The sequence below is a fragment of the Cydia amplana genome, chromosome 23, assembly GCF_948474715.1.
Source record: "Cydia amplana chromosome 23, ilCydAmpl1.1, whole genome shotgun sequence".
Taxonomy (NCBI): Eukaryota; Metazoa; Arthropoda; class Insecta; order Lepidoptera; family Tortricidae; genus Cydia; species Cydia amplana.
The window spans coordinates 10,371,525-10,397,449 of record NC_086091.1 but is presented as its reverse complement, the minus strand read 5'-3'; the positions used below and the strand labels follow the sequence as shown (position 1 = coordinate 10,397,449).

The 25,925-nt window shown below is 37.4% G+C and overlaps 2 protein-coding genes across 2 annotated transcripts in view; both read right to left on the bottom strand.

Annotated features, from left to right (window-relative positions):
* The window catches only part of LOC134658667 (uncharacterized), a 48,139-nt gene extending 30,501 nt beyond the window's left edge, over positions 1-17,638 (bottom strand). Inside the window, exon 1 of the mRNA XM_063514320.1 lies at positions 17,495-17,638. Within this exon, the coding sequence (XP_063370390.1) occupies positions 17,495-17,638 (144 nt within the window). The remainder of the gene's footprint in view (positions 1-17,494) is intronic.
* LOC134658800 (uncharacterized) overlaps positions 1-25,925 on the bottom strand; it is a 71,111-nt gene that overhangs the window by 614 nt on the left and 44,572 nt on the right. The window lies entirely within an intron of this gene.

Below are 25,925 nucleotides of genomic sequence, written 5' to 3'. Positions count from 1 at the left end.
ACGGACGGACGGACCACGGAGTCTTAGTAATAGGGTCCCGTTTTTACCCTTTGGGTACGGAACCCTAAAAATCAGATGTATTATTATCGGAGCGGCCAAGGTGTTTACAAATATCTGAGCACGCCTTTATTGTCAAGGCGTTAGAGTCCGTGTTCACATGTTGTGAACACCTTGGCTGCTTCGATATACCTGATGGCGTCTGTACACGTACAGTCAAGTGTAAAAATATTGGTGCATATAACTTACTCAAAAATATGTCCCATATAATAGTTCTTAGTTCGCTGACATAAGAGCTATGCGACATATTTTCGAGTATGAAGTGTGCACCCATATTTTTACACTTGACTTACCTTCAAAAAGAGCGCTCTTTACGAATGAAGGAATAGGTGCCCCCAAGGTGCTCACAAATATATGAACACGCCTGATATTTTTGAGCACATCGGCCGCTCCGATATATCTGATGGCGACTGTAATGAGAGCTTCGTCTATTACAAAAATTCACTCATCTTCAAATGGGTATAATAAACTATTTGGAATATATTTGGATTCTTTTTGGATACGTTGCGCTTCAAAACAAGTATAGGCGATGTTGTGGTCAAAACCGCCAGGCTAAAGTGGGACTGGTTAGACCATGTACGACTTAGCCCACATAGGTGGGCTAACCTACCCACGGAGTGTGTGCCGCAACGTAAACGCCAGAGGGGTTACCGCAGGCATTTTTCTCTATCACTCTAATTACGCCTTCATTGGAGTAAAAGAGAAAGATACCCGCCATTTGCGGAATTCGGTTTTCGAGATGTCGGGGCGACGAAGGAGACCAAGACGGTTGCTCAAGACAGAATGGCGCGGAAGGATCTTGTGGAGGCCCTATGCCTCCGGGGTGCCCTAGGACAAACAATAACTAGTGGCTCTGTGAGCTGTAGACCTCGCGAGCATAGCTTATTGGAACCGTGCATGATGACAGCGCCACACAGCGGTTTGATCAATCAACAATAAAAAGATTTTAATCTATTAAAAAAAAAATAAGACGTTTAAGTGAAAAAAATAAATACAAAAAGTTATGTCTTACTGGGGATCGAACCCAGACTTTCTGTGTGCAAACAAAAAAGGCGATTGTTTACAAAATGCGCCATGATAGTTCTTAGCTAAGCTGACGAAATTCGGCTACTCATTCTCGAGTACAAACTAAATATCTGAATACCGCCTAAACCAGTAATACAATTTTTCTGCAACTTTTGCCATTTACTATGTAAATATGTCTCGAAAAGAAAATACTCTTATGATATCGATACGACTATTTGTTTAAGCGCGAGGTATCACAACTCCTCCATTTTTGAAAATTTCCAAAAACGGGATCGACAAAAAATTTTTTATTTACTCATAGAATCTGGTCACAAAATTTCACAAGAATCGGTTGAGAATTGTGACCTGTAGAGGAGAACATCCGGACATACAAAAGCAAAATGCCCGAGTCAAAACGTAGACCTTCGCTACGCTTCGGTCAATAAAATGGCACTTCCAGGGCACTTAGGGCAGAAGCACTCACACAAAAAGGTGTCTGTGTCAGGTGAACGTCGCCTGCAGCGTCTACGACTCACGTTCTAGAAGCTTGCCGACTATAGTATACTCTTCATGAATAAGGTTTGTGATTATCCAGATATGACTATAAGTAGTTCGTTTTTAGGGTTCCGTAGCCAAATGGCAAAAACGGAACTATAAGAACTATACTGTTGAAACTTGGTAAGTAGATGTATTCTGTAAACCGCATTAAGATTTTCACACAAAAAAAAAAAAAAAAAACAGTAAATTTTGGGGGTTCCCCATACTTAGAACTGAAACTCAAAAATTTTTTTTTCATCAAAACCATACGTGTGGGGTATCTATGGATAGGTCTTCAAAAATGATATTGTGGTTTCTAATATCATTTTTTTCTAAACTAAAATGTGTCCCCCCCCCCCTGTAACTTCTAAAATAAGAGAATAATAAAACTAAAAAAGATATACGACGTACATACCATGCAAACTTCCAAGTAGTTTTTTTTAATACGTCGTAAATCCCCTAAATACGGAACCCTTCTTGGGCGAGTCCGACTCGCACTTGGCCGCTTTTTTAGTATTAGAAAAAAGGTAAACAATCTTGACGTGTCTTTTTATTGAAAAACACTTTTGAAAAATAAGTCACGGCAAATATGTAACAATTATGAATCATATACTTACGATTATTTACAATATTTTGCTTTCATAAGTTACAATGCAATTGCGACGTAGGTACTAAAGATTTTTTTTTTAAATTGCAACGTTCTCATGAATTGTTCTGGGTATTTTGTTCATTGATTGCCAAACCTTACAGTTACGCCATATTCGAACTTTAAGATATGTATGTATATTAATTTTGTATTAAGCAGAAACGTCTGCGAACGATGCTATTAAGCTTCGAAATAAATTAAAAGTGGAAAAATTCACTGTCTTGGGTGGGACTTGAACCCACGACCATGTCAAAAACCGGCCAAGTGCGAGTCGGACTCGCGCACGGAGGGTTCCGCACCATCAACAAAAAATAGAGCAAAACAAGCAAAAAAACGGTCACCCATCCAAGTACTGACCCCGCCCGACGTTGCTTAACTTCGGTCAAAAATCACGTTTGTTGTATGGGAACCCTACTTAAATCTTTATTTTATTCTGTTTTTAGTATTTGTTGTTATAGCGGCAACAGAAATACATCATCTGTGAAAATTTCAACTATCTAGCTATCACGGTTCGTGAGATACAGCCTAGTGACAGACGGACGGACAGCGGAGTCTTAGTAATAGGGTCCCGTTTTTACCCTTTGGGTACGGAACCCTAAAAATGACGTCTCTTCAAAAAAAAAACGTGACTTTTGACACTTGTTTGACACTGACATATCCGATCCATATCGTTTCAATATGTAATGTTTGACGTATCTTAAAGTTCGAATATGGCTGTTGGTTTCGATTACTATGACATACCTATAGGTAATAGACGCCAACGAGTGACGCAAATATTGTCAACAGTTAATAACACTACATTTTCCCCTATTTTAATTTTACGGTGTTTCTAAAAGTACCTAAAAGCGCAAATAAAATGACTAAAGCAAAAAAAGCTTGTAAAAAAAAACAGGTATGGTATGCCGCGAAAACTAATACGTTTTTAGGGTTCCGTACCCAAAGGGTAAAAACGGGACCCTATTACTAAGACTCCGCTGTCCGTCCATCCGTCCGTCCGTCCGTCTGTCACCAGGCTGTATCTCACGAACCGTGATAGCTAGACAGTTGAAATTTTCACAGATGATGTATTTCTGTTGCCGCTATAACAACAAATACATACTAAAAACAGAATAAAATAAAGATTTAAGTGGGGCTCCCGTACAACAAACGTGATTTTTGACCGAAGTTAAGCAACGTCGGGCGGGGTCAATACTTGGATGGGTGACCGTTTTTTTCTTGTTTTGCTCTATTTTTTGTTGATGGTGCGGAACCCTCCGTGCGCGAGTCCGACTCACACTTGGCCGGTTTTTAAATCATATCTAGCACTTCATCTTTTAAAAACACAGCAAAAACCTTTTTTTTTGCCGACACTACTAACTTGTGTCGACGGTACCTGATAATTCGCGCCAGGCAGAGCGGTACTTTTAATCTCAATATTGAGATGAGGACAAAATGCTAGGGGTGTGACAGACGAAACGAGGATGAGTATGAGTAAGGGCTCATTTAGACGGTGCGAGAACTCGCATGCGAGTTCATTACATTGCTTCATTTGATCGGTCGGCTGAATTGCTGTAACCTCAATGGTCCGCAATGTTACTAAAATCATACATACGAGTCGCGCGCCGCCGTATGAGGGCCGTAAGCGTATCAACCGCGCTTTTTAAGATCTCACTAATATATTCCAAAATTATAATTGGTCAAACCAAATTTGTTAGTAAACAAGAACAAATAAACTATACTCATCTTTTTCTTTTGGGTGCTAGTAAATAGTATGATTCTCTCTGTCTAAGTTTAAAATGAGACAGTCCATTGACAAACTATAGAAAGATTAATATGTTTCGAAACAGGCATTTTTTCATAAAAAATATTAGGCATACCTACTGATCCTAAGGCCCACAGGCCTACTCATATTACGAGCTAATATTAAGTAATTTAAGTAAGTAAAATAAGTATGTAACTCTACTTCAATGTATATAATTTACCTATAACCATTTTTAATTGGAACATTAGTACCTAGTTACCTACCCCTAGTAGCAAATGGGTTAATAAATTTTTCTTGTCCCACGTTGCTATGGTTACGGTCTCCTGAGTCACTCTTAAAACTCTAGGTTTTTCTTATTTAAATGAACCAAACTTGCATTTTATGGTAGTTATAAGACCTTTCCATAATGGGACATCTACTGAGCATGTTAGTAGAACATGGTACAGCAGTTCTTCTAACCATCTATGCTACTATTGTCTCCTCGCTGATGGGACAGAATAACAACAAGAAATAGTTGATTGACCCAAATTTTATTTGATAGCGTGTCGTGACATAGGTAATTACGGGTTTGCGATAAGTCTCATTTTGTATGGGGTTTTGAACAGCGCGCCAAGCGGGACGTTTTAGAAACTCAAAATTCCATACGAAATGAGACTTAACGCAAACGCGTACGCGGCGTACGTCACGTCACGCTATCGAATGAAATTTACACTAGGGGTATTTACAGTAGGTACCTACTGAAAGTAAAAATAACCCAAGAAAATCTACAAACTCGTACAACTGTGGACAACCCTACTCTGTCTTCTCCCTCACTCCACATAGAACAAAGCAGCTATCTCTATCGCACTAAAGCCCTTTATGTCAGTTAGGAATTCGAAATATCCGAGTCATGTTGAAATCAGAGGACTTCGTATTGCATTCTGAATTTAGAGACAAACGGGACATTATTACTTGTAATAATAATTAAATACAACAATTTAGATTAATGCAAATTTATGTCTCAGAATTTATATAAATTTGATTTAGTTAAAATACAATATTAGACTTGATTTCTTTCGAAATTAATTTTAATGTCTTATATCATAACAAAAACCTAATAATACTTGACTATAAGAACAAAATGATGTAGTAGTATACGGATGTATTATTACCTATTTGATGGGTTTTTACACCAATTATATAAAAAAAACCATTTGCTTTTGACTGCTGAAACTAAAAGCAATCACTGCTATGTCGATGGATTTATCAATTTTGTTCGTTGTTCGAGAAAAACGCTAATGGACGGAATAGACCCTATGACGGCATTAGCCACATTGACCTTCCAAATATTGAAAGTTAAATATAAGAGGCCGTGAGTTCAAGTCTCACCCAAGATAGTATTTTGTCCACTTTTAAATTTATTCTAAGCTTAATAGCATCGTTCGCACTTAGCAGACGTTTCTGCTTGTTAAAAATAAAATAAAATAGAAGAGCTTGTAAAGAATAAAATATATCAATATGTTGATAATATATGTAAATTCCTAGGATTGAACCTGCAACCCTCGATCAGTACCTCTGTAATAGGGGTCGTGAGATGAAACCGACAGTCGAGAGGTCCCGCAGGGCACAGTCACACCTTTATATTGTGCTCATTGACGGCCAAACGGGTAGGCCGAGAGCTCGGCACCTAAAACACTAGCTTTTTTGGAGTTCATTCCTTTCATTTGGTTCATTAATTTTTTGGATTTAAGAATCGATTTTCATATAATAAGTCCGGGGTACGAAAATGTATGTAGAGTAATATCAAACGTAACGATATACAAGCCCTCATTTTCCTCTCTGGATATTGACACTATTGAAAATATTTTGACAACATTATTGAAAGCAATTTGTTTTACGAGTATAAGTATCAACAACAGCTATAATTACTATTAGTAAGTTAAGAGAAATAAAAAATTTGTATGAAATCTATTGTTCGCGCCTAGTTTTAACAATAATCAGAAAATCGAAAAAAGTCAAAACTAGGGGCATAGCTATGGTTAATATACATCATATTATGTGAAAATATTTTCAATAATATCAATATCCATAGAGGAAAATGGGGACTACGTTTGTATGGAGAATCAGCCGTCCCCTTTCCTCTTAAGTAGGAATTTTTGTTACCTATTGTTTAATTTGTGGTAAAATAACTAATATTGACTTTATTACGTAACAAAATCGTCTCAGTAAACAATACTATCTATTTTATCAGCATTATTATTTAATGTAAATATCTCAAGGTTTTTGCCCCAACGGTTATTTTACTATATGTGGCTTTCCATCAGAGAAGGGTCCTTATGCACATGAAACATAAGGACCCTTTAGAAATGGAACGCCACGTATTTATTTTATTATGTTTTTATGAACATACCTGTGAATTGCAGCTTGAACTAAATACTTTACTCGTGTGAGTAATAAAAATATTTGAATAAATAGGTTTAACATAAAATCGATAATAAACAGAAATACACAGTTAAAATGCGTGGAAAAAAGGCTATTGTTATATATAATTAATTTGTTAAACTTAATGCCTAAACTGTTCATAATGAGCTAGGTAATCATTTGACGTTAATGTTGGGTACTTTTCGGTACTTAAATATTACTGAATTTTACTGATTCTGAGTAAAAACTACAAAAAAAAAGTTAGACAAATTTTGGTGTCGCTGTGAATTTTTTTATACTACGTCGGTGGCAAACAAGCATACGGCCCGCCTGATGCTAAGCAGTCTCCGTAGCCTGTGAACGCCGGCAACTCCAGAGGTGTTACATGCGCGTTGCCGACCCTAACACTCCGCACCCTCGTTGAGCTCCGGGGGGCTATCGCAAAAACCGAAATTCGAAAATTTCGGAGATCTTTCTCTTTTACTCCAAAGAAGGCGTAATTAGAGAGACAGAGAGAGATGCCCGCCATTTGCGAACTTCGATTTTCGCGGTTGTAGCCCCTGGCAACCTTACTCACCAGTAGGAACAAACACAACACTAAAATGAATTGACCCTAAACGCTAAAATTTTAACGTATGTAATTTATTTTTCCTACTAGCGACCCGCCCCGGGTTAACAAATTATACATAAACCTTCCTCTTGAATCACTCTATCTATTAAAAAAACCCGCATCAAAATCCGTTGCGTAGTTTTAAAGATTTAAGCATATATACAGACAGACAGACAGCGAGAAGCGACTTTGTTTTATACTTTTTTTTTGTTTTATACTATGTAGTGATTTTCGAAGCCAGCTCATGTCCTATAAAGGTCTCGTATGATGCGTTCGCATTTTACCGAGTTATAAAAGAAGGGGTGCGTCGACAAAATCGTCAAATTGCCAGCCCTGGGACACGCTATGAAAATTTGATGACAACCCTAGCGATAATACTTGACCGTTTAGAATGCTTGCAAATTTCAAGGCTTACGTATTATAAGGTATGATTAAGATATTTCGATACAGTTCTTTAAAGACCTGGGTGCGTAACCAACGTGCCAATCGTAAATGCTCCGTAGCGTATCGTAGTCATCCCTCTCTGTCACTCTTCCCCACTAGTGCGACAGTTGCGTTTCGTTCGCTACGAAGCGTTAACGATTGCACCTTGGCTACGCACCCAGCAGGTATCTTTAATATAAGTGGCGTTAATTAAATAAAGCTAGGTAGACCGGCTCCAACCCTACACCTCTGCCCCGAGAAGATTTAAGTCCCCCCCTCAATTGGAGGAGGGTATCCCAATATGGCACCGGCAACAAAACTCGGCGGGACACATCTTTTCAAAAAAAAATTACATCTTATAATTAACATGCATTACGAGAAAATAAGTAAAAAAAAATACAAATTAAATTACTATAGAATTCATGTAACATAAGTACACATAAGGTGTAATACAATTTGTATGGAATCATACAAATACGTAGCTCTTTCAGAAAACATATCAAATTCTTACAAAAGGAAAAGAAAATAAAGATATTAAAATAAATGGGAAAACAATAAATCTGATTGATTGTTATGAATTACCAACATAACATGTTTGATGTGCTTTCTTAAGTGAGCTGTGTCACCTATAACTCTATACATAATACAATGTTTTTAATTGCTTTTAGTTTTTATTTGTTTCTGGTTTGGGCCATGCATGTTTGTCTGTCAGGTAGTTTAGTTCGAATGCAATGTGCCTGCCACGAGCAAGCTATACACAGCAACTAAAACGAAACCGGACAAGTGCGAGTCGGACTCACCCACTGTGGGTTCCGTACTTTTTAGTATTTGTTATTATAGCGGCAACAGAAATACATCATCTGTGGAAATGCTGCCTGCCTGGTGACAGACGGACGGACGGACGGACGGACAGACGGACAGACGGACAGACGGACAAACGGACAGATGGACAGTGGGACAGAAGAGTCTTAGAAATAGGGTCCGTCCCTTTGGGTACGGAACCCTAAAAACATAAATAATTATGTTTTTATACATTTGATTTAATATTTTTATATTGTATGTATGTATTTTATAATTTTTCGTAACGAGTAAACTCCAGTCGTGCGTCGGAGCTAACACACACACACACATACAAACACACACACGCACACACATACACACACACACACTTTGTTTCGTGTTAACGAGGAGTTCGCCTTATCGAGATTCGAGTTATCGAGGTTCCATTGTATATATTATTGTTAACTTATCATTATTGCCAGCTGTGATTCATAAATTTCATAATGCAAGGCCAAGGCCACTGTTATCAGTTGCTCTAATCTGTGGGGAATTAGAGGTTCAACGAACTGAATCACAGTGTTAACAGATAAATGCCTAAAAAAGTAAAAAATGCCTTATCATGTCTGTAAGCTAGACATTTTTAGGCATTTTTAGACGGGACACTGACAGATTTAGCTGAAACCCTTAGTATAAATTTCATTCGATAGCGTGACGGACGTACGCGTTTGCGTTAAGAGCCCATCAACGTGCTCACTAGCGCCACTGCTAAATAATCGTGATTATTTAAATTTAACGAAAGATATTTAAAAAGGGGCTCGCTACGTAGGTACTGTATTTTATATTTAAGTATCTTTTGAATACATCAAACTAGTTTTTATGTTGCTGGATTCGTGGATCTGTGAACTCAAAACAAAAACGACCGTTTTAACTTTGGACGCATAGATTGACGAATCCAGCAACATACAAACTAGTAAAACTAGTTTTATGTATTCAAAACGTACTTAAATACAAATACAGTAGGTACGTAGCGGCTCCCTTATTTAAACACCTGTCGTTAAAGTTAAATAATCACGATTATTTAGCAGTGGCGCTAGTGTGCACGTTGATGGGCTCTTAAGTCTAATTTTATATGGGAATTTGAACGGTGCGCCAAGCGGGACGTTTTGGAAACTCATAATCCCATACAAAATGACACAACGCAAACGCGTAGGTCACGCAAGCTATCAAATCAATTTTTTGGCCTTATTAGTTGCTTCCGTTAATATAGTGCGTCAAGCAAATCTTGTCAGTAGCAATGTACTGCAAATTAAAGTAGGGTAACACCAAACACTCAAAGAGCAGAATTGCGCTAAGAAAAGCAGCAATGTACATCGAACCAAAACGTGTTTATTTTTCCACCCTTTATACGTCAGTTCGAGTGAATTATCATAACCTCAAATATTAGTAAAGTTTACCGTCAACGAGCATGATTGTACATTGTAGGCACCTTAGCTTTGCTTGAGGTCATGCATAATCTTAGTATTTAATGGTGACAGCAGAAATTTCTCTTGAAATAGAAACGATTCAGAATGTAAACAATAAGATGATGGCTGTCATTCACGATCCACATTCCACAGAAAACACATAGATGACACGCGATTTTGGAATTATTCGAACACAGTGTTGCTAACCCGCGATTTTTCAAATTTGCCGCCTTTTACTACTGACAAGATTTGGTTGATCCAGTATAATAACATTAATAACAACTATTCATACGTTTATCAACTTAGGACATCCTGTAGTGAAGTAACACTTAACTCTGATAATGGACCTTTTTTATTTGCATTTAGGTTCATACACGGAACGGGCACGGACTTCGACGGGTTCGGACGGTTAGCACCGCCGGGGCTAAGAACACGGACGCACGGGTTGGCGGGTAGCACGGGTTGGCGGGTAGCACGGGTTGGCGGTAGCACGGATATCGGGAGCCCTAGTATAGACGAAGCTATTAAGTACCTACATTTTTTACTACAAGACTTACTTTTGAGTACCTACTAGTTCTGTGCGATATATTGTTACGGATGGAGAAGTTTCAGAACGATTTCAACAATATTAGGGTGTTTGACTGTATTTAATAGTAGTTTATGCAACAGTGATATAATAAGGGTTCTTAGTAAGAACCAATTATGAGCTGTTGCATACATTACTTTTTCTATGACAGCTGCAGCAAAAAAAAAAAAAGAGTTATTATTAAAAAAAAAAGAGTTATTATTTAAAAAAAAAAAGTTATTATTGTAAATGAAAACATACCTCTTTCAATCAAGATGATCGGAACTTGTATCTTTAAAAAAAATAAAGCAGTTGTATTATACTCATAAGATGACTGCTAGCAGTCATCTTATGAGCCTATAGACAAATCATTCAAATGACATTGCTTTAGATATCACTGTCAGTCATTTAATTGACACATTTAAGTGCTGGAGTAGAAAAAATATATTATTTTACACCATGCATGAAATAAAGCACCAGACGATTAATAGAGAAACTTAGACAGCAGTTATTTTTAGGCATAAGGTAAAACCCGTATAAAACTATAAAGAGCAGGTTATTTGATCGTGACGTCACATGCTAGTGTTTCAAATAAATTCCATAGAAGCAAAATCGTTTTGACAGCTCGAAAAAATAAACTGATTTGACTAGTAGTCAAATACCCTATTCAGCAATCTTAAATCAGAACTACTAACATTTTAACACACATCATTAGAATAATGTTAATGTTTGCTGTTGTTGTTTTAACTGTATTACGAATTGCAGATTTTTCCTGTTTTTTTTTGCGGTGGGAAAACCATCACTGTGTCGGAATGGGCTATTATTATCCTCATTTAGTTAATTAAAAACTGCATTATTATATTAGCTGTGGGTAATTCCAGCTATGAGATAACACTGAGCATTACCAATTTAATTTAAAATACATAATTATTGTCTTCGATTACCGCGATAGTTACAACTCATGAAATAAAACTATTACTTAAAATTAAAAAGAATTATATCGCGTATATATCTATCTATCCATCTAATCTAATACATTTAAACGAGCAATTCCTGTTTATTTATTTATATGTATATATTATTTTGGGGATCTCGGAAGCGGCTCTAATGATTTCGATGAAATTTGCTATTCGGGAGTTTTCGGGGGCGAAAAATCGATCTAGCTAAGTCTTATCTCTGGGAAAACGCTAATTTTTGAGTTTTTGTATGTTTTCCGAGCAAAGCTCGGTCTCCCAGATATTTCAGTTTATACTACATCCCGACGCGCGACGTTTCGAACCCTTTACAGCGTTCGTGGTCGACGGGTGACTGAGAAAAAAAGGGTTAATAGTTTTATTTCATTAAAATACATAGTTAAAAAAAAACTCACTTTCCTCGCCCGGGAATCGAACCGACTAAAAATAAAATATTGGATTTTATGGATATTTTGTACGACAGACGAGATTAAGACCTAATTAGTTTCTTGGAGAAATTTTGAGAACGTAACTTAGATAACGAGTTAGAAGCGACGAAAGAGCATGCAGACGGTCTTACCTGATAGCCGGTCTTTTTCACATTAATATTAAACGTACCTACTTACCTTTATTTGTATCGTTAAAGTTCAAACAATCCAACACTATGCATCAAAATTGTAAACACTAGGTATCACTAAATCTATGTGCAAATAAATATATTTAATATATACACCCGTCAGATATGAATGCACCCGACTAACTAAAATATTAACCATTTCAATATTTTATCATTAAAAACATATAGCAAAAATAACAGATCATTTCTACACTTTATCCTGTTGTATTACGGTTCACAATTGCTCAAAACTATAACAATCGTACGAACTTACCACGCGTAGCAAAAAAAAACTAACTATTATTGTAATTTAATAGCATAGCAATAAGACTCACTAATGCTCAAAATTAATAGTAGGGTACAGCGAGGTTAAAGTGGTATTAAGTGTATATCAAAATGAATGGGACATAGGACTTTTTACCTCTAAGTTGTACTTAGTGCATTTTATCCTGCTGTTTGAATTTCCTTATGACTTGTAATAAATCAACAGTAAGTAGGTAATTATTTTAGTTATGTATATGCTTTAAATTACATACATGGTTCACATATAACGAAATAGAATATCTACTTATAGAAGTCTGACTAGTACTTAGGTACTCAAAAACCGGCCAGGTGCGAGACGGACTCGCGCACGAAGGGTTCCTAGACTCTATCTAGACTCCTTCACTAAGAATTCTGATGTCCATAACTTTAACACTAGAAATAAAAATAAGCTTGCTATCAGAAAGTTTCGTGTCCGTAAAGTACAAAAGTCATTCGTTGGGCAATGCATTCATTTTTATAACAAGTTACCTGAGGATGCTTTAAGATTACCCTTTCCAGCTCTTAAGAATTACTTAATTAAAAAGTCATTGATGTTGAAAGCTTATTACAGAGTCGAGGACTACTTGACAGACAAACATGCATGGCCCAAACCAGAAACAAATAAAAACTAAAAGCAATTAAAAACATTGTATTATGTATAGAGTTATAGGTGACACAGCTCACTTAAGAAATCACATCAAACATGTTATGTTGGTAATTCATAAAAATCAATCAGATTTATTGTTTTCCCATTTATTTTAATAACTTTATTTTCTTTTCCTTTTGTAAGAATTTGATATGTTATCTGAAAGAGCTACGTATTTGTATGATTCCATACAAATTGTATTACACCTTATGTGTATAATTACATGAATTCTATAGTAATTTAATTTGTATTTTTTTTCTCGTAATGCATGTTAATTATAAGATGTAATTTTTTTTTTAAAAGATGTGTCCCGCCGAGTTTTGTTGCCGGTCCCATATTGGGATACCCTCCTCCAATTGAGGGGGGACTTAAATCTTCTCGGGGCAGAGGTGTAGGGTTGGAGCCGGTCTACCTAGCTTTATTTGACGTTCATATTAAGCGCATTGTAATTATGCCTACTTGAATAAACTATCTTTTATCTTATCTTATCTTATCTTCCGTACCATTACGCAAAAAACTGCATTAAATCACGTTTGTTGTATGAGAGCCCCACTTAAATATTTATTTTATTCTGTTTTTAGGGTTCCGTACCCAAAGGGTAAAAACGGGACCCTATTACTAAGACTCCGCTGTCCGTCCGTCCGTCCGTCCGTCCGTCCGTCCGTCCGTCCGTCTGTCACCAGGCTGTATCTCACGAACCGTAATAGCTAAACAGTTGAAATTTTCACAGATGATGTATTTCTGTTGCCGCTATAACAACAAATACTAAAAACAGAATAAAATAAAGATTTAAGTGGGGCTCCCATACAACAAACGTGATTTATGACCGAAGTTAAGCAACGTCGGGCGGGGTCAGTAGGTACTTGGATGGGTGACCGTGTTTTTGCTTGTTTTGCTCTATTTTTTGTTGATGGTACCGAACCCTCCGTGCGCGAGTCCGACTCGCACTTGGCCGGTTTTAGTGTTTGTTGTTATAGCAGGAACAGAAATACGTTACATCATGTATGAAAATTCAACTGTCTAGCTATCACGGTTCTGGTGACAGACAGACAGACGGACGGACGGACGGACAGCGGAGTCTTACTTAGTAATAGGGTCCCGTTTTTACCCTTTGGGTACGGAACCCTAAAAAGCGGCCAAGTGCGAGTCGGACTCGCCCATGAAGGGTTCCGTATTTAGGCGATTTATGACGTATAAAAAAAAAACTACTTACTAGATCTCGTTCAAACCAATTTTCGGTGGAAGTTTACATGGTAATGTACATCATATATTTTTTTTAGTTTTATCATTCTCTTATTTTAGAAGTTACAGGGGGGGGGACACACATTTTACCACTTTGGAAGTGTCTCTCGCGCAAACTATTCAGTTTAGAAAAAAATGATATTAGAAACCTCAATATCATTTTTGAAGACCTATCCATAGATACCCCACACGTATGGGTTTGATGAAAAAAATTTTTTTGAGATTCAGTTCGAAGTATGGGGAACCCCAAAAATTTATTGTTTTTTTTTCTATTTTTGTGTGAAAATCTTAATGCGGTTCACAGAATACATCTACTTACCAAGTTTCAACAGTATAGTTCTTATAGTTTCGGAGAAAAGTGGCTGTGACATACGGACGGACAGACAGACGGACAGACGGACAGACGGACAGACGGACAGACGGACAGACAGACAGACAGACAGACAGACATGACGAATCTATAAGGGTTCCGTTTTTTGCCATTTGGCTACGGAACCCTAAAAATGACACCATGGGTAATAGTGCCCCGAGCAAATCTACTGTGCGAGCGAGATGAATAGAAAGTAAATTACGTTCACAATAGCTTTTATGTCAGTGCTAAACTGGTGGTAGCCATACTCGACCCACTTTTAATTCAATGGTCAAATCTTGAGCCACACTTCAATAAAATTGTTTTCTGGTCACGTGTATAAAAATGTTTGCTCGCGTATTTTTATCAGGCGTTTTAAACACCTTGACTGCCGTGTGGATTTTAGTGGACATTTTTTATATGATGGTTGGAAACACAAGTATGTACCAGCTGACCATGTTTCGGAAGTCTGACTTCTATAGTTGTTCTAATGAATGAATGAAAAATAATTAATTAAAAATTAAAAAACACGACTGCAGTTTAAAAGCGAACTGAAAAGCTAAAAATAAATTTAGTTATGTTAGTTACTCAACTTAATGAATGTAAATTAGAATATATGTGTTCAGTCAGGGTCATAAACAGCAAATGCAAAAGTTTAGGCTCATTTAGGATCGTGACTGTACCTGTATATTTTATTTCAATTGCAGTCGGGGACCTTGATGAATTAAAATTTTTCCATTTAAAAGGTCCCCGACTGCAATCAAAATAAAATATACAGGTACAGTCACGATCCTAAATGAGCCTAAACTTTTGCACTTGCTGGTTATGACCCTGACTGAACACCTATATTCTAATTTACATTCATTAAGTTGAGTAACTAACATAACTAAATTTATTTTTAGCTTTTCAGTTCGCTTTTAAACTGCAGTCGTGTTTTTTAATTTTTAATTAATTATTTTTATTTTATACATTTTAGTGATCATACAAACTAACTATATTTTTATGATTTAAGGCAATGTAGTTCCTTCAAGGAGATTTCATCATGCTGATTTTTGATATGTTACCATGAAACGTGCTTGAAAACCTAAATAGGTCGAACCCAAAAACCAGACCTATTGAAAAGTGCTAGAGCTTACTATCTCTGCAACTACATTCCTATAATATCTTTAATACCGCTTAATTATAATACCGATATCTAATACCTTTAAACGAGCAATTCTTGTTTATTTATATATTTATTTATTTATATATATATATATATATTTCGGGGATCTCGGAAACGGCTCTAACGATTTCGATGAAATTTACTATATAGGGGTTTTCGGGGGCGAGAAATCGATCTAGCTAGGTCTTATCTCTGGGAAAACGCGCATTTTCGAGTTTTTATATGTTTTCCGAGCGAAGCTCGGTCACTCAGATATTGTAGATAATAATATATGTACATGGTAGCCATTACTCAGAATTGCATGTAGGTACCTAAATGCTGATACAGATGACGCTGATTTATTCGGATCTAAAGTAACACTCGTGGAGGTTTATTTACGTGATTACCTCCTCATCAGTTAATCAACGGATTTGAGCGAAAAATGTGGCATCTGATAGATATTACTGCGATTTAGGTTAATAGTACCAGCATAAAATATGTGGGCTTATAGCGAGCTGTAAAAGTTCCTTCGACCCTTTGTGGAGCTCCGTCTTCGACCTTTATCATTTAGATACTTGTAATATTTTTCTGTGTTTGAAGAACTAGTAAGCATGGACGCGAGCTTGCGTGGAAACGATCCTCTCTCGGTCGCTTCGAGCCGTCGGCCCCTAATTGGAGCTTTGGCCTTCGCTATTAAGAAACTTGGGGAAGTTCTAAAAAGCACGCACCTGCTTTACGCTCCGGGCCTTCGGCTCTACGCGGAACTCGGCCTTTGTAATTAAGATGCCTGGGAAAGTTGGAAGCACGCACCGAGCCTGGCTTCGGGCCTTCAGCCCGACTCGGAGCTCGGCCTTCGGCCTTTGCAATTAAGAAACTTGGGGTAGTTCCAAAGAGCACGCACCTGGCTCACGCTCCGGGCCTTACGGCCCTACGCGGAGCTCGTCCTTCGAAATTAAGATGCTTGGGGAAGTTGGAAGCGCGCACCGAGCCTGGCTAAGGGCCTTCGGCCCTACGCACGGTGGGCTGAAAATCGGCCTCCATAGAAATAGAAACCGAAGTCTTAAATTTGAACTTTTTTTTATTGGAATAGCTTTTGTTAGGTTTTATTATGTCCCAAAATAAGTCTTAGCTAATTTGGTTGGAAAAATAATTAATTATAATTTTTTTTTCAAAATCTTTGTATGGCGCGTATCAGAAAAAACGAGTTTTCTCCGAAAATAAAGAGGTAACCGTAATATCCTGACAGATGATTTTAAAACCAATTATTCTTGATTTTTCCACATAATTAGAATTTTCCTACGGGGTGCACTTTTTTTTTAAAAAATCGATATATATTTTTTATTTTTATTATTTTATTTTTTTATTTTTATACGGTTATACTCGTTATTTTGACTATAAAAAATGAATTTGAGTTTGATCGAACCAATAACTTACGCGTAGTGAATTTTTGTTCTAAGCAAATGTATGGAGCGTACGAGTAAAACGGATTTTTTTTCAAAAATTAAAGGTATACCGTAATGTTCTTGCAGATGATTTAAGTACCAATTATTAATGATATTTTGACATAACGCGAACTTTTCTACCGTATGCACTTATTTAACAAAAAATAAAAAACTTATTTTTTCATGCTGAAATAACTTTTTCTCATTGTTTTAATCAAATAAATAATAAACATACAACAGTTACAAGTAGAAAATTGAAAATAAAACCATTACATCCTTGACATTATTACCTTTGTATCCTCTTTATTACATTATCTTTGTACTTAATGAAACAATATTTAACAAATTTGACATATTGACAACTGATGAGTCTAAAATTAATGATCGTTAATAAGGTCCGGTTACAATCATTAGTAGATACTACGAATTTACTTAATTAAATAAATATCAGTAACATTATCAATAATTGGTTTACATAAAAACAGAAATAAGTATATGTAATGCTATCCTAATTAAAAGTATTCTAATGCTAATATTGGAATCCTGAAAGTTTAGTTTTCCTGGTCGCTTACTTCCGAATCCGTGTCCATTTCAGAATCAGGGTACACATTTGAGGTATCTGTCACTTCTTCTTCTTGAGGTTCCAGACAAATGAATAATTCTAAAGTTTCAGGGAAGAAAGCCTGTTTCTTTTTTCCACTTATTGTTGGCCTCATTGAAGAAAGGACAGGATCGGAAGACAAAAGTAACATATCAAAAACATCCCTGTTCGAATCTTGTCTCGTTTTTTTTTGTGAGTGATGCTCTCTGAACATTCTGAAGTCTTTGTTGCGTGCCTCGGATGCTTCTTCAGAGAGATGACCAATCGGTACAATATCATTTTGTGCAATGATATCTGTGCCATGGATCAGCAATTTATGCACTGTTGGGGGCATCTTATACCAACTGTAAAATTTAATATAGTCGTCCGCTGTATCTTTACAATAGGCTTTAAACTTTTCAGTGTCAATTACTTCACCTGATGTGACAGCTTGCAGAATTACAGCAAATACCGAATCAGTTGTTTGTCCAGTCCAGTGATATTAGCTGTTTTTTCGTGCTGTGTTTCCATCATTCGTTGTTCCAGAACCTTGTTTTACTACATCGACTAAAAGATTTAGTTCGTCTTTGAAGCGATCTTGAATAATCTTCTTCCGTAGTTCCATCTTCTGTTTAAGGCCCCTCTTTTCAGTTGCATAAAATTCTTTAAAGTCCAATCGATATGCTATATGAAGAAGGCATTCCATGGTATTGATCCGGGCATGTAAAGATGATAGTCCAAATTCATATAAGGTAGTATCAGGCACTATTTTTTTCAAAACTTTGTCTATATTGTTCATTTCATTAGGCTTAGCTAAACATAAAACGCATGTTGCACTTGACTTAGCCTGTGAAAGATATGTGCAGATTTTGCCATCTACCATCGTCATCTTCAGCTTATGTGTCACTTTGTTGTTCCTATGTTCTGTGGGCACTAGGTCTTTGATTTCATCGTCCATTTTTTTCTTTTGAGCTAGAACAAAGTTTTTGTTCTCTTTAGGAAATGTAAATTGCTTTGGACGACAATATGAAGCAGAACATGGTTTTGGATTTGTCCAAATTGTCTTGTCGCCAGAGATAAGCTTTAGTGGCACTAAAGTCGTCATAAAAATGCTTGAGTCATCTTGTTCACTGCCACCAATTTTCTGCTTGTACCGGCTTTGACTGGAAGCACCGTCAAATCCCCATTTAGAAATTAAACTTAACTGCATGTCTTCTACTTGTTCCTGTAAACTATTCAAAATTCGTGTAACTGTTAAATCCAGCAAAGCTTGCAATGTTATCTCACACGAAAAATCCGTTACAGTAACAGATTGCGTTGGTGGATAACAATCTAATTTAGCCTTCTGCACCTTATAATATGATGGGTATAAATTTGAAGCACCCTCTCTGATGGCTGTCTCTCGTAAAGTTATGTATTGCCATTTACTTAACTTCAAAGAAATCAGTAGACCTAATGCCTTCTCTGCTGTAAGTGACGCGGTAGAACCAGGCTTCTTGATGATTGCAGTGAATTTCTGGACTGCTTCTGGGTTCTTTAACATATACTCTATCAATGATGCAATTTCACCCCGACCATCTTCTATTAAAAGCTTTACAGCTGAAAACACCACTTCGTCTGTGTTTTCAACGCTTAGATCGCTGCATCTGTTTTTTTTCTGCTTCGTTCCGAGGTCTTCGAATGGTTTACGTTTCAATCGCGTCATGGTTCCAGTTGATCATGTGCTTAGTGTATGAGGAATGAGATCACTGCTGGTTGATGCGTGGGCTAACTGAAGATCCAACTGAAGATAAAAGCAACTTGGCCAGTCAATATTTGCTTCTAACCAAGATCCATACATTGTTCTAAATTTTTCTGTGTTCCGTTGGCTTTTCTTCCATCTGTCAGTAGCAGCTCTTGTAAATCTTCGGCAAAATTCTTTCAAGGTGTCACGATCTTCTTCTGATAGGTTAAGGTTTGATTTAGTTAGCACTATTTCAAACAAAGCTTCGTGATTTAAACTAGATCCTTGAGATTTTAGGATAACAAACAAGTCAAGTTCGTAATAAGACTGTCCATGGTTTATGGTCGTGTAAGTTAGCGGTTAAGAAGCTCAAGATGAACTAAAATATAAAATGTACCCCTTACCTATTTATTGCTAGTACTAATGAACACCACCATTCTACGAGTATATCATTGCTATTATAATTAGTTTTACGTCTAATTATAAGCATAATGATTAAAACCTTAATGATTAAACTGCATTCATAATATCTACTAACGATTGTAACCGGACCTCATTAATGATCATGAATTTTAGACTCAAGTTGTCAATGTGTCATTTGTTAAATACTGTTTCATTAAGTACAAAGATAATGTAATAAAGAGGATACAATGGTAATAATGTAAAGGATGTAATGGTTTTATTTTCAATTTTCTACTTGTAACTGTTGTATGTTTATTATTTATTTGATTAAAACAATGAGAAAAAGCTATTTCAGCATGAAAAAAAAAGTTTTTTATTTTTTATTAAATAAGTGCACACGGTAGAAAAGTTCGCGTTATGTCAAAATATCATTAATAATTGGTACTTAAATCATCTGCAAGGATATTACGGTATACCTTTAATTTTTGAAAAAAAAAATCCGTTTTACTCGTACGCTCCATACATTTGCTTAGAACAAAAATTCACTACGCGTAAGTTATTGGTTCGATGAAACTCAAATTCATTTTTTGTAGTCAAAATAACGAGTATAACCGTATTAAAATAAAAAAATAAGATAATAAAAAAAATATATATATCTATTTAAAAAAAAAAGTGCACCCCGTAGGAAAATTCTAATTATGTGGAAAAATCAAGAATAATTGGTTTTAAAATCATCTGTCAGGATATTACGGTTAACTTTTTATTTTCGGAGAAAACTCGTTTTTTCTGATACGCGCCATACAAAGATTTTGAAAAAAAAATTATAATTAATTATTTTTCCAACCAAATTAGCTAAGATTAATTTTGGGACATAATAAAACCTAACAAAAGCTATTCCAATAAAAAAAAGTTCAAATTTAAGACTTCGGTTTCTATTTCTATGGAGGCCGATTTTCAGCCCACCGTGCTACGCGGAGCTCGGCCTTCGGCCTTCGCAATTAAGAAACTTGGAGAAGATACAAAAAGCTCGCACCTGACTTACGCTCCGGGCCTTACGGCCCTACGCGGAGCTCGGCCTTCGGCCTTCGCAATAAGAAACTTGGGGATCTTACAAAAAGCACGCACCTGGCTTACGCTCCGGGCCTTACGTTACGGCCCTACACGGAGCTCGGCCTTCGGTTTTAAGATGCTTGGGGAAGTTAGAAGCGCGTACCGAGCCTGGCTCCGGGCCTTCGGCCCTACGCGGAGCTCGGCCTTCGGCCTTCGCAATTAAGAAACTTGGGGAACTTACAAAAAGCACGCACCTGGCTTACGCTCCGGGCCTTACGGCCCTACGCGGAGCTCGGCCTTCGGGATTGAGATGCTTGGGGAAGTTGGAAGCGCGCACTGAGCCTGGATAAGGGCCTTAGGCCCTACGCGGAGCTCGGCCTTCGGCCTTCGCAATTAAGAAACTTGGGGAAGATACAAAAAGCACGCACCTGCCTTATTACGCTCCAGTCCTTCGGCCCTGCGAGGAGCTTCGGCCTTTGCAATTAGAATACTTGGGGATGTTGTATAAAGCGCGCTCCGGGTCTGTCTTACGCCCCGGGCCTCGTGTAGGGTATGCATGTCGGCCTTTGGCCTTTGAACGCTGAAAAACAATACACTCTTTTTGTTTGGGCAGTCGTGTAAAAACTTTATTTTCAGGCATCTATTGGCCCTTGGCCCATATATAAAAACTCAAAGATGAGCGTTTTCCCAGAGATAAGACATAGCTAGATCAATTTTTCGCCCCCGAAAACCCCTAAATACCAAATTTCATCGAAATCGTTAGAGCCGATTCCGAGATCCCCGAAATATATATATAAATAAATAAATAAACAAGAATTGCTCGTTAAAGGTATTAGATAGATAAATTAGATAGAACCGAACCGCCGGAACTTGACACTCTTCGGCCAAAACTTCTCGGTGAAGGTCGCTAGTTGGTTCTAATGCGTCGGAAATACGTAAGTGCATTAGTAACCCCCCTTTTACGGTATCTGGTTGATTATAGTATAATACTCGGCAAATGGACCGCGTATAATACCTGGCGGTTTGCGTAATCGCCTGAAGCGTCTGTCGTCAAGTTGCGAGAGACAGCGATTTCTTCTTGAATAAAAAAGACAGTGATAAACTTTAAATAATTTATTTTCTAAACTGAAATAAATATGTCATGTTTCAAGAAAAAGTGACCAAAGCCTTGAACTTTGGGCACTGAAGGCATCATGAGATGCCAGTACTCGCACAACTCGCTCGCGAGACATAATTGTTACCAGAGGGGCTACCGCGAAAACCGAATTTCGCAAATTGCGGGGATCTTTCTCTTTTATTCCAATGAAGGCGTAATTAGAGTGACGGAGAAAAATGCCCGCATTCGCAATTCGGTTTTAGCGGTAGCCCCTCTGGCAGGAGCCACGGGCTTGATAAGCAAATTCGTATATTGGCGCCATACACATTAGGCCTGGCCCGAATGTATAATTAACAAAATCCATTTTAACCAAACATTTCATGTGCCAGGAAAGCCAATTTTCAGATTATCGCTGTTCACTTATACGCCGCGTAGGTACTAACGTAGGCCAACAACCACGCGAACGCGAAGCGAAGCGATGCGGCGCGGGATGAATCAATCCTTTGATACCTATAGAAGTGTCCCTAATACGTGGGCGATCTCGTTGCGAACGCGAACGCCGTGGGCCCGCCGCGCCGCTTCGCGTTCGCGAGTTGTTCGCTTATGCCAGGATCGCACGTACCTACCGAGTAGAGTGGCGAGACAGTAAAACGAAGTATGAAATTGTTACTCGGCCGAGTAAAAATTCCATACTTCGTTTTACTGTCTCGCCACTCTACTCGGTACGTACGACCCTGGCATTAGGGTCTCTATTGTTTCCCAAAAAGTTATAAGTCATAATGTATTGTTTGCCCGCATTTTCGTTAGTCATAATTCATTTGGTTCAGAAACGCGTCACTTTTCAGGATTGCCATAAAACAAACCTAACCTAACCTATAGCATAACCTTACGAGAATCCTGAAAAGTGAACGGTTTCAGTTTTATGACTAATGATAATATGACAAACAATACATTATGACTTAAAAGTTTATGGGAACCCTTTGTTTCCCATAATTATGACGCAGCGTTAATCTTATACCTTGCACCACACCCTAATGAGTATTTGAGTACAGAGGCTGTAACGCTCACAATACTAAGTGCTGCCTAATGAATATCTACATGTATTGTGTGCTCTTCTTTACTAGCCCTTACATCTGACTTTTATCTCCTAAGAGTGTGGATAAAAATATACGTACAGTTGTAATAACTGTTCTCCATCGTATTTTCTCGGAGACGTTCGTATTTGTCATGCTACTTCAGTCAACCTCAGTACTTTGTACCGAGACTGACTGAAATAGCAAGACACGTTTGTTCGTACGTTTCCGTGAAAATACGATGGAAAATAATTATGCACTGCAACTTTTCTGGTGTTATGTAGGAAATGTTTAGGCGCTATATTTGAAGATGATTTCTTGCGTTATTTATTACCCGACTGCGTTAGGAGAGTAATGTTTTTCGAGCGTATGTATGTATGTCCATTTCTTTGGCACGCCCTACAGCCCTAACGGCTGGGCGGTTTTTGACATACATATGCGGTGTCGTTGAATTCATCGGAATTGTGGTAGTCACAAAGGCTATATATATATAAATTTTGAAAATCCCTTTTCTGTTCAGTTTTACTAAGCAGTCGGGTGTTTTATTTTTACAGGTACTTAATCAAATTTTGATGCTTAATGCTCATGATTAAAATCCGTGAAATGGCTCGATATAATATTAAAATTTTCAATAAAATAGAGCCGACAGATATTAGAAATGCTAAAAACCTTCAAACCTTCAGAGCGTTCTCAGATCTTAAAGGCCGGCAACGCACTTACCGGTGTTGCGGGTGTCCATGGGCGATGGAAATTGCTTACCATGAGGCGATTCGTCTGCTCATTTGCCTTCTATAAAAAAGTCAATCTATTTTCAACCTAAATGAAAGTACTCAAAACATTATTTCTTATTCAGAATTGAGTGCTAAATTGAGTAACTTTAGCGTTCCAAAGCGATCCTTTTATTCCTGAACAAGTCGTGGGTTTTTTTAATTCGATTCTGGCGAGGATCCCATGGCGCTGTAATGGATAGGAATCTAATAAATCAGAGGGTAATGGCGCAGTGGCCATAATACAGCAGACTATGCCTGTCGCGTCGAATGGTGATCTGTATAATAATTCAAAATCATTATGGAATAATACTCGTATTAACATCAATAAGTACTAGAGATTCCAGTTTTTAACTTTATAACTTGGCTTCTCAGTGTTGCCACAAGAAGAAGGAATATGTCTAAAAGTATAATAAAATTACTCTTTCTTACGCAGCGTACTACGTAGGCGAACAGCACGCGAACGCGAAGCGAAGCGATGCGGCGCGGGGTGAATCAATCCTTTGATACCTATAGAAGTGTCCTACATGGGCGATCTCGTTGCGAACGCGAACGCCGTGGGCCCGCCGCGCCGCGCCGCGCCGCTTCGCTTCGCGTTCGCGAGTTGTTCGCTTACGTAAGACGCAGCGTTAGAGCAACCTGGGCCACAAAATCAAAGTGGTAACAGAAAACATTCACGTCCCTTCTGCCCCCTCAATCCCTTCTCACCGCATTTTACGGTACCGGATCGGACAATGTAAAAACGCTCATAGGCGTCAGACAGCTCTACTGTTATTGTGTCAACTGTAGCACAGAAGAGAGGTCCCTGTAATGGTGTTATACTGAGAACATTAAGGCCGCGCTCCACCGCTTTGGATCCCGGCTTTGGCTGAGGCGAATTTTATAGCTTTTAGATCCCATTTCTATCTGGATTCACTCTTAATCGAGCATTTATCTGTCTAATTAATTTACTAATCTTATTTTACTCGTATTTAAATGATGTTAAGATGTTACTTACTCTTTCTCCCAATAATTATTAAATCAATTTAACCTATCGAGTATCGATTAATCATTCACTATTATAATGAATAATATTAATATTAAGAGTATTATGCGGTTACCGATAATAACAGGGTAAAAATAAACAGCTTTAAATTCACATACTTTAAATAACAACTTACTTAAATTATTAATTATTATAATGAATAATATTAATATTAAGAGTATTATGCGGTTACCGATAATAACAGGGTAAAAATAATCAGCTCAAAATTTAAAAATAACAACTTACCAAAAATACTTTTAACAATTGAAATGTCTGTGAACGATGCATGATATTAAGCTTAGAATAAATTAAAAGTCGAAAAATTAGTGGAAAAGCGTTGGTCCGCTATTATCGCCTTAAGCTGTCTTATAAGCTAATGCTACAAATGTAACTTTTTACTCTTAAGATTCAAAATCCAAATCTAAAATTAGTCAAAGAGCTAGGCCAGTTAGTGGACGGTTGGCCTTAACCGAACGGAAGTGCGTGGTTTTAGTGAAATCTGGGGTAATTCCGGACCAGGACAGATTTAAAAGCGAAAAGCTGCCTAAGCTCTGGGTCACTTAGCCGAAAAATAGGGCTTGTTTAGATGCGCCGAAAACTTACGAGTATGACTAGAGTTGGGCCGAATGGATCTCTATTGTTTCCCAAATACTTTTAAGCCATAATGTATTGTTTGCCCGCATTTTCGTTAATCATAATTCATTTGGTTCAGAAACGCGTCACTTTACAGGATTGCCATAAAACAAACCTAACCTAACCTATCTATAGGATAACCTAACGAAAATCCTGAAATGTTAACGGTTTCAGTTTTATGACTAATGATAACAATAAACTATGACTTAAAACTTTATGGGAAACAACGGGAACCCCGGGCCGTATGGAGTTAGCAGAATATGAATATACGGCTGAATGTTCGGCTCAGATCTTACCGAACCAAATATCCGGCCGAATTATTAGGTTCATCGGTATCATTCTAAGAAACCATTTAAATATGCATGAATAACATTTAGCAGCTAAGGATAAATTGCTCCCTAGGTAATTCCCTAGAATCATAAGCGTATTGTAATATGCTTACTTGAATAAACTATCTTTTATCTTATCTTATCTTATCAAACTGATCAAAAGGCAAGGAATATGTAAAAAAAGTTTTAACACCCTCCAAATAACCAAAACATTCTATGATTCATCTTTTGGATATAGCGTTCATACTAACTTGTGTGTCGCTACTGTCGCTCTACAGACAGTTGCAGTTTATTTGCAGTCGGTAAGTAACCGGTGAGACGATGCA